The sequence below is a fragment of the Saccostrea echinata genome, unplaced genomic scaffold (genome assembly GCF_033153115.1).
Source record: "Saccostrea echinata isolate AGI-Se365-2 ecotype Australia unplaced genomic scaffold, CSIRO_AGI_Sech_v1 ptg000009l, whole genome shotgun sequence".
NCBI classification, from domain to species: domain Eukaryota; kingdom Metazoa; phylum Mollusca; class Bivalvia; order Ostreida; family Ostreidae; genus Saccostrea; species Saccostrea echinata.
The window spans coordinates 26457594-26471094 of record NW_026889758.1 but is presented as its reverse complement, the minus strand read 5'-3'; the positions used below and the strand labels follow the sequence as shown (position 1 = coordinate 26471094).

Here is a 13501-nt window from a genome sequence, read left to right as displayed (position 1 = left end):
CAGCATGCATTACCAGGGGTTTTGAAAAGATATTAATTGATGAAAATTCTTGTATAATTCAAAGAAAAATATACAAAAATTACGAAACATATATTCTAGATGTTTTGATTATCCAAACTTGTTTTAGAAGAAGTGTACAACAGCATATTTAGACATTAAAATGTAGCACACAGTTCCTTTAAGTATTGGAACTCTTCAACTCCAGGGAAAAAGACAATAAAGTTCAAACTACGTTGCCTGTGTCCTTAAATGTCCTTCTCGATTTAGGGAATAATCGCGAGTTTCTGCAACACCCTCTTTGCACCCCTTCACTAACAAGTGGTGGCGTCTCCATATGAGTGAGAAATTCTTGACAAGGAAGTTAAACAACAAATAAAAGCAAAATTAATTTTGTTCAAATCATTAACCCCAGGGGTAGGGTGGGGCCACAATGGGTAATCAAAGTTTTACATACGAATATATACAGAAAATCTTTAAAGATCTCAAAAAACAAAGACAAATCTAGCACCGGCGCACGGCCCCCGTTTGTTTTTGTTTTTTATTTGTCTTTTGTAAATTCTATTTGTTGAACTTGAATATACTCTCAATTTAATCCACAGGTTAAATTTCATAATTAAATAATTTCCTTAAAATATACGGTAACACACCTTCGCAAACATATATAGGCGCGGATCCAGGAAATTTTTCCAGGGGGGGGGGGGGGTCCACCCCAGTCCAAAAAAAATTCCAACCCAAAAATTCCTTGACAAGCAAAAAACAAAAAAACAAGATGTGTTTGTGAAACACTGATGCCCCCGTATGGCAGCATATGGCGAAGGTTAAAGTTTCTCAAATACAAGTCAAAATCCAGGCCAAAAGATAAAAAAATGTTAAATTTGAAAGCCCTAGCTGCAACTGTTCAAAAGTTATGGCGAAGGTTAAAGTTTTTTAAAAGTAAGTAAAACATCAAGGTCAAGGTTGTTGGTATCCAAAGGAAGGCCTTGTCACAAGGATTACATATATAAAGAATGAAAGCCCTAGCACCAACCATTCAAAAATTATGGCCAAAGTTGAAGTTTTTCAAAAGTAGGTCAAACTCCTAGGTCAAGGTCAAAAGGTCAAAGTGGTTGGTATCCAAAGGAAGGTGATCTCACAAGGATTACATATGTGAAGAATGAAAGCCCTAGCTCTAACCGTTCAAAAGTTAAGGCCAAGGTTAAAGTTTTTCAAAAGTAGGTCAAACTCCTAGATCAAGGTCAAAAGGTCAGAGGTATCATCCAGAGGAAGATCTTGTCACAAGGAATACACATGTGACGTTTGAAACCCCAAGCACCAAATGTTAAAAAGTTATGGCCAAGGATAAAGTTTTTCAAAAGTAGATAAAACTCCAAGGTCAAAAGGTCAAAGTTGTTGGTATCCAAAGGAAGGCCTAGTCACAAAGAATATACATGTGAAGTTTGAGACCCCAAGCACCAACTGTTCAGAAGATATGGCCAAGGTTAAAATCTCATAAAATTTTGCAAAAGTGGGTCAAACTCCAAGGTTAAGGTCAAAAGGTCAAATATGATGGTACCCAAAGAAAGGTCTTGTCACAAGGAATACATATGTGAAATATGAAAGTCATAGCTCCAACCAATCAAAAGTTATGGGCAAGGTTAAAGTTGACAACAGACAGACAGACAGACAGGACAAAAACAATATACCCCCGGGATCTTTCGATCCGGGGGCATAAAAAAAAACCAAAACAAACAAAACAATAAAAAAAACTCCTAAATTCCTCCCCCCCCCCCCCCCTAAAAAAAACCACCTTAATTCCATTTCCAAACGTTAAAAACACCTAATTCGTGGTGGTAATGGGTGGTCCACGTTTTTCTATGAGGAGTCCAAAGTCCTTGTTTTTTTGCTTCAGTATATACTTTTAATAACTGCAAATTCCGGGGGGGGGGGGGGGTCCGGACCCACCCACCCCCCTTTAGATCCCTCGCATGATATGACTTTTTTGTTTTCTTTTGTTTCGTTTTGTTTGTTTTTTTTTATTTTTGTTTGTTTGTCTGTTTATCTGTTTGTCTGTTTGTCTGTTTGGGCCAACTTTAAAATAATGTTTGCTTGCCCTCTCTCGACTCGGGATGAAAAAGTTGAATCGGTAGGTAGGTGAGACATTTTTTTTCAAAGAAAATTTCAAAATCAATGCTGAATTTTCACAATCTGTTTTCCGGAATGTATTAAAAAATAAATGCTTCCTGGGGATTAAAAACAAATTTGAGTCGGGCCATTTTTAGCCAGTCGGTCGGGAGAGGGCAATCAAACAATTTTTAAAAGATGACCTTGTTTGTTTTTTTAATTTGGTCAAAAAAATCTCAACCACCCCCTCTCTTCTGAAATTTTTGGATCTACTACTGAGAACAGCAATGGACCCGTGATTAGTGATGTTTATATGGAAGCATTGTCGGGTAGTGTATATTCAAGTTTCTTCAAATCACGACCCCCGGGGCTAGGGTGGAGCCACAATGGGCGATCAAAGTTTTACATAGGGATATATAGGAAAATTCTTTAATCTTTCACAAACAGCAAAACAATGATTAGTTATATTTATATGGAGACACTGCCATAAATATAACCAAGTGTCGCCGGCGACGATATGAATAGAACGACAAAATGAACTGTAACAATTACTCTGCATGAAATAGCATACGAGACACGTCAGTGAGATTCACACACCAATTACATTCACTAAACTTCTCAAAAACACCAAAGCAATGTGCCGTGAGGGTAAGGCACATAATGTCGCCAGCGACAATATGTACATGTGAAACTTTTCAGCCGGCAACAATATGTACCTACGGACGACGATATGTGCAGTGAGGGAAGGTACATATTGTCACCGACGAGAAAATGACAATATGTACCGTCACTGCGCTTTCAGCCATGTTGGTTCTTCAGACAGTTTTGTAAATCTGTCAAAACTGTCTGAAGAGCGAAACAGGGCTGAAAGCGCTAACACTGAAGATTTTATTTAATTTTGGCACATTCTGTTTTATTTACCTCAGTATTTTTTTTTACTTTACCAAGAATATATATATATATATATATATATATATATATATATATATATATATATGAGAGTGAAAGATTGATTGAATGTTGCTTTACGTCCCATTCGAGAATTTTTCACTCAATTGATTGTTTGTTGTTTTACGTCCCATTCGAAAATTGTTCACGCATGTAATGACGTCACAATACCGGTGAAGGGCTTCAAATTTTGAAGGAACAGTTGTTACCCTTTTTTTCGATTTAGGCCGAGATTCGAACTCACGACCTCCCGTTCACAGAGCGAGCGCTCTACCGACTGAGCTACCGTGAACGGTGAGAGAGAGAGAGAGAAGGAAGGGATGTGAAAATTAGTGATTAAAGTAATTATACGGTTATTCAAGAGCTTTAATCGAAATATCCAAACTCTGGAATTCAATACATTTTCAATAATTTTTCCAACTTCCAGACTGAAACTACCCAAAATAATTATTTCATAACAGATAGAAAGAAAAAGAGACAAAGTCACTGATACATATCCTCTTTGAGTGTCAAGGTCAGATGAATTCAATGTTTGTCATTATCTAGATCTCTCTGTTAAAACGTTTTTAATTTCTCCTTGTAAATTCTAATTCGAATTAGATACAGCAATAATATGTAGATATTACCAAAGTACGGGATACTGATAATCTTCTGATGTCGATGAACGGTGTCGCAGTACTCATTTAAAGTTAAACATAATTATGTTTCTGTACGTGGGGTCTGTCAACCTCTGGAATGTAGTCTTTAAAATTTGAGTAATTTTGTTTCGTTCCAATTTTGATGGACATAAAATTTTGATTTGAATATCGAGTTCTTTTCTGAAAAATCAGAAGCTGCGAAACAGTAAGTGGACATACTAGCAGGGATTAAAACTACTGAAAGGATGTTTCATTTAATAGTTAACTTCCTCGACATCTTAATACATGAAAACTTATAGAAATCAAATAATATCATTTTTAATAATATAAAACTTACCTTGAAATTCATTCTCATCATTCCTCTGAATTCAATATCTATTATTAGTAAATGGTGCTTGGTCCAGCTGGCAAAGCCCTTCTCACTGTACTGTTTCCTGTGGAGGGGGTGTCAGAATACGAACCAGAACATGTAACAATCCCAAACCATCTAACGGAGGACACACGTGTCAGGGAATAGCGGTTCATTCCGCAACCTGCAACACCCAATCATGTTCAGGTTACATGAACTTCCGATAAAAGTTTATTCATTGAATTCTCTTTTCAAAATTAAAATGTCCAATGAATAAAATAGAGTAAATGAAAACCTGACTTGATAAAAACATTTATTCAGTTAGAACAGTATTCAAACAGTATTGTAAAGGTACCTACCGATGTTTGAAAAAAAAATCTGAAATCATGGAAGACGGTTCAGGATCTGTTTGTTATATCAACTAGATTGTTTAAGCATTTTGTTGTTTTTGTTTAAATGTGTATAGATGCTAATTAGCTATTTTTTATTGACATTGCCCAGATATTAATTATAAATCGGACGCAGTATTAAGCAAGCCATTAAGCATGGGAAAAGTAAAGTTTCTGTATATTTCTCTCCCTGTAGCTTCAATTTCTACTATAGCCACAAGAAAAACACCAAAACCTACCGCAGTACCAAACCCAACAACAACAACAAACCCTAAAACAACAATAAACTACTCAACAGCAAACCCTACGACAGCATACGCAACAATAAAGAAACCTTCAACAGCAAACCTAACAGCAGCGACCAAACCAACAACAACACCACTGAAACATCATTATGTAACAATCAGAGCTTTCAAGTGAAGTTAGGAATAAAGCGATTTAAAATGTTTATAATATTTGAATTCCTGTTTTAACATTATATTCTATGAATTAGATGATGTTATCGAAGGAAGAGCGTGTATCCTTACGGCAAATTAATGCAAAATTATCTCGTCGAAGTGCAAAAAAATAGACACAAAACATTTTTAAGAAGAGACAGGAATATTTATCATTGCTATTATAGTGCAAAGCAAATAGATGGGTCGCCAAAACAACGGGCAGGCCCTGCAACGTAACAAAGCAACATTCACATCATCAAATTGAGGTTCAAAGTTCATAACAAATAGCAAAAAATAGGAGTGGGACGATCCACCGGTGCACCGATGCATCACAGTATTCACTTTGACGATCTACAGATCGATTCATCTAATTTAGTATCACGATAACTGACCGCACTTTTTTTTAATTTCCAAAAATGTCCCGGCTTTAGAATTCGAAATTTTTAGTCCTTTAGTCTGTATCATCAAGGCGTTTAAACAAACACAAATAAAGTACAAACGTCTTGCTGATACAGAATCCAAGATATAAGCGTCAAAATGGCGTCAGACACGCCGGATTATATTAAATTAACGAAACCCAATGGTAGTAAGTCGGGAGTCTGGGACACCTTTGGGCTACCGGTGTATGAAAAAGACGGCGCACGAACAACAGATAAAAGTAAAGTGGTATGCAAGATATGTGATGCTCGTTTGAAATACAATGGCAACACCACAAACATGCAGAAGCATATTGTTAGACACCATCCTTCCGTTTCAACAGTTTCATCTCGTGTCACGACTGATACAGACAGTGAGCTAGATAAGGCGAAAGTCGAGGAAACGAGAAGAACAGTAAGCGGACAATTGCGTCTTACAGATTTAAAATCATCAAAATACACAGTTGATTCCCCGAGGGCAAAATCATTGAACAGAAAGGTTGGAGTATTTATAGCTAAAGACCTGAGGCCACTATCAATCGTAGACAACGTTCATTTTTGTGAGTTTGTCACAGAATTAGATCCAAGATATTCTCTACCTACAAGAAAATACTTTTCAGAAAAAATTATCCCTCAGTTATACAATGAAGTGAAAGACAAAGTTAAATGTAAACTCAAGAAAACAGAATCTGTTGCATTGACCACTGATTCGTGGACGTCAAGGGCTTGCGAAAGTTATGTAACCATAACAGTGCATTTTATAGAGTCTGATTGGAAAATGAAATCATATGTACTGCTGACAAGACATTTAGATGTCTCCCATACTGGAGTAAACATAGGAAATGTGGTTAAGGAAGCACTGGGTGAAATAAGCAGTTTCCCGTCATGGGAAACTATATGGAAACCACATGGAAACCTCATGTTTACATCATGTTTCCTAGTGGTTTCCGCAGCGGATGCCAGGTTATTCCGTCAAGTTTCCGTACCACGGAAACTACTACGCTCCGATTCTATAAGGTATCCCGAACCACGGAAACCTCAGGAAACCTGAAGTTTCCTGAGCCTCCATGTAGTTTCCCGTAATGGGAAACCTGAAGATTCCACTGGTTTCCATAATTAGGAAACTATGAGGAATCGGAGCGTAGTGGTTTCCATGGAATGGAAACTCGATGGAATCCTCAGATTTCCCATGAACGGAAACTAGAGGAAACCTCGTGATTCCTCAAGTTTCCATGACTCAGGAAACTATATGGAATTGGAGCGTAGCGGTTTCCGTGTGATGGAAACTTGGTGGAATTATCTGGTGTCTCATAAAAGGAAATTACAGGGAAACTTCAAGATTCCCTTATTTTTCCGAGACGGGAAGCAATGTGTAATTGTGGTGTAATAGTTTCCATACCATGGAAACTACAGGGTAGGTTGAGCATTTCAATTTCGAAAAATGATTGACAAGCAACTGGAAGCTCAAGGATCCCTGTATTTTCCATGGTTAATCTTTCTTGTCTAGAATGTGAAAAGAGAACAGCAGGTTTAAATCAAAATATATATTATTAATTTCCTTGGTAAACTGTGTTTTCTTTTCAAAATCTATCAAGAAAATGTATAAAAAGGAAAAAGCATTATCAAATCATATGTTTAATAATTCATTTGATGTGCAAAAACATTATTTGAAAATGATATCAAAATAAATAAAATCATATATATTGGTACACAATGAAATAGTCTTTCACATCTAAGTCCATTCATAAAAACTTCTTTAAATACTCTATACTTCTTTCAACATCAGCTTCCTTTGTGTTTTCTTCACATCATCTGCGATCTGCAATATATTTTCATATAAAATTATTATTTGATGTAAGAATTGTATGCTTGAATATTAATTAGAAATCTTACAAGATCACTCAATGTCCTTTAATGTACCAATATCAGTGATTATAATTAGTTTCAGTCTTTAAATTAATTTAATGACATGAAATCCGAATAATGAACATTACATAGTAAGGTTTTAAGCCAGATTAATATTAAAGCAGGTAAGATTGAGAATACGACCATCTCGTACATGTAGAACACTGCTTTAAGTTGAGTGAATTGGAGAGAAATGTGCTCTGGACAAGGATATTACGAATCTTTTTTTTTCTTATTGACATTTGACCTAGAAATTTTGTTAAAGATCACTAAAAACTCTTCATCCCATGGCACACAAACAAGATCATACCAAGGGAGAAAAATTATGCTCTGGACAAGGACTTTAAATAAAGATATATAGTGTGTTTTGATACTGACCTTTGACCTTGATAATTGGTCCAAGGTCACTTTTTACCCTCCATCCACAGGCACTCTATGAGTTAAATTTGAGTGAGATTGGGCTAAGAGGAGAAAAAATATACTCAGGACAAGTGATATCAGATGGACAGACAGATCATCTCATGGCATCTGCAGAACAGGACCCTAAAAAAAACAATGCACAAAGTTACATGGTAAGCTATATCCATACAAGTCAATATGAATTCATCATATGTTGCATTGTATACACATGTTTTAATCATGTTTAATACCTTATGAATAATTTCATATTGCATGTACACTCAGTTAACATACAAATAATTTAAATTTCATCAAAAACGACCAACATATCAGCCATTCAAGATTTAGCTAATCAACATTCAGTACAAGTTCTATATGCTATATCATATGTACAGACACATACTAGTATTATTTACCTGCATTCTAAATTTTGGTTTTATGTCATTGAAAATTAAGGCGATAGCCATTACCGATAACCAGTTTTTACCCCCAATTTACATACATGAATGTTGTAATGTTTGTTCAAAACTTCTCATTTATAAATATTATCTTATAATAGTATATTTAGTTAACATATTCCTACAGTTAAAGCTTCAAAGTGTTTCATTGAATATTTTAGAAATTACAGTCATCAAAATACTGACCAGCCAGAAATCAGTAAATTTAAGTGCAGTTTTTTTTTAAATAAGTAATGGTACATGTAGGGGTATAAAAATCAAGAAATGGACGGCACGTATAAAGAAATGTTTGTACATGTAGAAGTATTGACAATCACCACATCAGTACATTATACCTAAATATCGAAAGAAACTATTTTCTCTCCATTTTTTGAAAGAGGGGAGGGGGCTTAAATTTGAAAGGGGTAACCTTCCGTTTAACATAATACACGATTTAAAAATATTAAGTTTTCGCTAAGCATCTACGTGTAAAACAATTAATGATTTTTTTTTCTTCAATGAATTGCCTTAGCATGCAGTTCTTCAGAAGACATTGTTCTTAAGAAAAAGAAAATCATGTTATATAAATATCATAGACTTTTCTTTATTTTTAGAGCCAGCATTGGTCTTTGTGTACAAAATGGCTAAATTAAATATACGTGCATGTATGCATTTAAGACCAACATTATTGTATTTCCCTGCGAAAAATGAAGACATTCACTATATCAGGGTCTGTGTACAGATATATATAAAAAATAAGTTATTTAGTTAACACTCATTAATTTTGTATATGAATATTATTCTGCTGTGTTATTTTATCAATGTCTTTGTAGAGGACTATATACGAATTTCACACAAAACATTAGTAATTTAGGTCTTATGTTGTATAATAGATCCACCTGCATCCTTTCTCATAAACAATTTGCGAATTAAGCAGGCAACAAAGTTGATAATTAACAATTCTTTCTACGTTTTCAATATTCAAAGTTTACATTGATGTCAAACAAGAACGATTCGTTATTTACCGATTAAATTTTTTTATTTCATTTATCTATGCACTTACAAATTTGTTTGAAAAAGAATTATGATTTAACACATAACGAGAATTTAGATTTATTCTAGACCGATAGAAAAGTATATATAATTTTTAAACGGTTAGGAAATTTTGTTTTTTAATCAGTAATGAAAAAATAAAATACAATTCTTTTTTTCCTTCTCTCATTGAACATCTTAAAATTAATGTAGCTTATTTTATCAATATTCTGTGGTCTTATTGATAATTTAAATTATTTTTTTTTTTAAATCAAATCAATGGCCAGCAGTTATCACCTAAATTTAAACTGAGTTTGTGAAGACTATGTGTATGTACATGCTTGACCACAGCCCATTGTTCCCCTTAGGTAGAAAACCCTCTTAAATCACATAGAATATACAAAAAATACACAGTCGCAGGTGTCTTCGCGACACGTGTCTCCACCTGTGGCACGTGAGAACAGGTGCCCGCGATTACAAGGGTAAGCGCAATAATTGAATTTTATCTGAACAGTTTACACTGATTTTTCTAAAATTAAAAGTTGTATTAAATCTTCTCTTACTACTAATTCCAATTCACGTGTCTTTATGAGTTTTACCGAGACTAAAATTTTAAAAAATCTTTTATTTGTCAAAGAATGTTCAATTTTATTACACAGAATTACACATTTTTTTTATTATTCTTTTGATACACGTTTCCAAAATGTCTATTATCGGGAAAATAGGTGTAAACCACAGCATACGTGTTTTCCATATCTGGAAAACATGCAGGAAACTACAGGTTGATTGCTTCCATATCGGGAATATACGTGGAAACCACTACTGCATGTTTCCGCGGTTTCCCATATTGGGAATCTTACGGGAAACCACAGGTTGATTGTTTCTATATCGGGAATCTACGTGGAAACCACTACTGCATGTTTCCACGGTTTCCCATATTGGGAAACTTATGGGAAACCACAGGTTGATTGTTTCCATATCGGGAATCTACGTGGAAACCACTATGTGATTTCCATAAAATGGAAACTATATGGAAACTACTGAAGTCACGATTCCCATATGTTTCCATCGGGTTTCCAAATTTGGGAAACCTGGCTTTTCATCCTGTGAAGCAGTTACAGAATGGAATTTGCCAACAGAGCATGAAATTGCACTTGTGACAGACAATGCATCCAATATGGACATTGCGGCAAAAACAGCTGATCTACATCCTCAAATAGGTTGTTTTGCCCACACAGTTAACCTGGCATGTCAGCGGGGAATTAAAGTTCCTACACTAAGCAGGCTGCTTGGCCGGATACGTAAAGTTGTAAGCTTTTTTCATCGTTCCACTACAGCAACGGCAGTGCTTAAATCAAAGCAGGAACAATTAAGTTTACCTGTTCATATATAAGTCCAGGATGTCCAGACAAGATGGAATAGCAGCTATGATATGATTCAGAGATATCTAGAGCAGGAACCAGCAATTCATGCAGCTCTTTCATCTCCAGAAGTGAACAAGAACATTCGAGATGTGGTCACTCTGTCTTGCGATGACATATCTGAAGCTGAGCAAGTCTTGAAAGTTTTGGAACCATTAAAAACTGTCACTAACATAATGTGTACTGAGCATTCACCCACAGTATCCCTGATTTATCCAATGAAAGCAATTATTTTGGAAAATTTGGCAGAGAATGTACATGATTCCAATCTTGTAAGGGATGTGAAACAAGCTATAAGGGGGGATCTTGCAAAACGATACACAGAAGAAGAAACATCTGAATTTTTATTGTTGTGTGCTGCCTTAGATCCTCGCTTCAAGGGTCTTCCCAGACTGGAACAAGATCAGAGAAAAGAAATGTATGGAAACATTGAGAGAAGAGTACTTATCTTAGGAGATGATCCTGTAAAAGTTAGTATTTTTTTGTGTACCCAATCACTGTAATTAATCAAGTTTTAAATCTGTTGACTCCCTCTAATAATAATACATCAATATTCAATAATCAGTAAAAATTATGTAATGCCAGATATACTGAGATGACAAATAAATAACATTAACATTTACATGTAAAAGTACATTTTACTTTTAAATTTTAATATTGATTTGCAGGTAAAGGTTGAACCAGGAACAGAAACTACAGATAACCAGACAGGGCCCCAGCCGAGTATCTGAACAACAATAAACCTGACTTGCCAACACTCAATATGAATGAAGGTAAATTTATTCTGATAATCTGATTATATTTATTTATTTTAAAAAAAAATTAAGTTGATTGTAAATTTGAAATTTTTAATTTTAATTTGATTTTCATAAATGAAAGATTACAAATATTCTGATATATGCTGATTAATTTTTAAATTAAAAGATGTCATTTGATTCAATCTGAAATGATGTGAAATCTCATGAGTTCTATATTGTATATGTAGATGCTGCAGCTGAATGTGACCCTTGTCCTCCACCAGCAAAGAAATCAGCGATAGAACAGTTACTTGGAGATGTATATATTGTTTCTGCCACCCCTGGAAAAACAATAGCACAAAGAGTGAAATCAGAACTTGAAAATTTTATAAAGCTATTATCTATCCCTTTGAATGCCAACCCTCTATTATGGTGGAAAACAAATGAACCAGAATTTCCACTTCTGGCAAGACTTGCAAAAAAATTACTTGCAATTCCCTCTACACGTGTGGCCAGTGAAAGGGTTTTCAGCACAGCAGGGGGCATTGTAACTGCCACAAGAAGTGCACTGAGTTCTGAGAATGTTGACATGCTCATTTTCTTAAAGAAGAATTTGTAAAACTCTTGAATTTGACAATTTCAGTTTAATTTCTGATTAAATTTTAATATAATTGACTGTAATTTGAGTCAAGAAACTTGAATTCACAGTTCATTTGTTGAATTAGTTTATTTTCATACACTGTTATGTTCCAAATTAAATGTTCTAAAAAAAATTTCTAGTTTTATTTGGTTTTAAATGTATCGTGATATGTATCGTATCGCACCTAAGGTATAATGATATGTATCGGATCGGCTAAGTTCAGTATCGTCCCAGCCCTAGTAAAAAACTTGACTCTTGGAGGTGCAGAGGTCAAGCCCTTGATTTTGAGAGGTGCAAAAGTCAAGTACTTATTTATATATTTAACTGGAATGTTTGTTTTCCCATAATCATCATTCCAATTAAAGTTCAGAGTTCACAATCTTGCTACAAATGGTAAAATTCTTGACCCAGGGATTTTCAGAGGTCAAGCCCTTGACATTGAGAGGTGCAATGGTCAAGTACTTATTTATATATTCAAATGGGAATCTTTTAATTTTTAAAACACATCGTTTAACATGTGACTGTGAATGTTTCCTAAGGCAGGTCATTTGCTTTAGACGATTTTTGAGATAAATATTATGGCCCTGAAATGTTTAAAAAATGACTGATTCGCTTTAGTTTATCAGGATCCCCCACCCAGTCGTTGAAACACGGTCGTCCACGTCCACTCTATATACTTAATGACACGAGCGTCCTCTTTCAACAATCACATATAAAGAGTCAACATATGGAAAGATATATTCACTGAAAACCTCTCTCTCTCTCTCTCTCTCTCTCTCTATATATATATATTTGATATCAGCCCAAATCAATAACACAAAGTTTTTTGTGAATTCATCGTTTAATTCCACATGAAAAGATATTAAATTATCAAATAAGGTCATTTTTGTTCATGTATCGCTAAAACGGTTAACTGTTCCTCTTAAATTACATGCATGTCTTTTTCAAAAAACACTATTATATATAGCTTTTTTAAACGTTTTTGAGAAAAGGCCCCATTCATTTTTCTACAGGGGTTATTATTCCTCTTTTCACTGGCAATTTACTCTCAATCTTTCTTCTCATTCTAAGATAATTCATCCTTTTCTTAAAAGTATGATGGACTGATTTGCGATTCAGCAAAAAAAGGATAAAAAACAAATAGAATAAGAAAATTAAAAGGTACAAAATAAAAATATTCAACAAAAACTCTATATTTTCAATAACGGCACAGTTTCTTCTTTTTTCAAAGTTCAGAAAATATCCATCAGAAGTAAAAATGGCTAAAATTAAGAGAGCTACACCGTGATGGATTAATTTAGTCAAGAACGCTCTGATGTGTAGAACGGACACAATATTTCCTGATTAAGATAAGGCAGGTTTAATATCATGTTGTCCTACTCGATTTTGATTTCTGTAATGCTTCTGCATAGTTTTGGTAAGATCAATATGTTGTCATTAAATTTTTGAAAAAGTGAAATTTATTCATAATCTATTTTTCCATGAATGTATATCGAGAGGGACGAAATGTTTCAAAGGGAAATTTATTGCATATTTTATGTATAAAAAAGATAAATAGAGGGGGAGAGAGAGATTTATAATAAAAATATGAAGTGAACGATCAGAGAGGGGTGTATTCGTGTTTTTACATTGTAACAGCATTTCTCAAACATA

General features: G+C 34.5%; 1 protein-coding gene and 1 pseudogene across 1 annotated transcript; both read left to right on the top strand.

Moving 5' to 3' along the window:
* Positions 1-5151: 5151 nt before the first annotated feature.
* On the top strand, positions 5152-6328 carry LOC133182599 (E3 SUMO-protein ligase ZBED1-like). Its single transcript, XM_061317446.1, has one exon. It carries the CDS (start codon positions 5399-5401, stop codon positions 6326-6328), a length of 930 nt encoding a protein of 309 aa, XP_061173430.1. The 5' UTR covers positions 5152-5398.
* Positions 6329-10080: 3752 nt separating this feature from the next.
* Positions 10081-11827, top strand: LOC133182598 (E3 SUMO-protein ligase ZBED1-like; annotated as a pseudogene).
* Positions 11828-13501: the final 1674 nt, after the last annotated feature.

Bases quoted from the DNA above. Each gene is read 5' to 3' on its own strand.
- LOC133182599 (XM_061317446.1), top strand. From the start codon at position 5,399: ATGGCGTCAGACACGCCGGATTATATTAAATTAACGAAACCCAATGGT.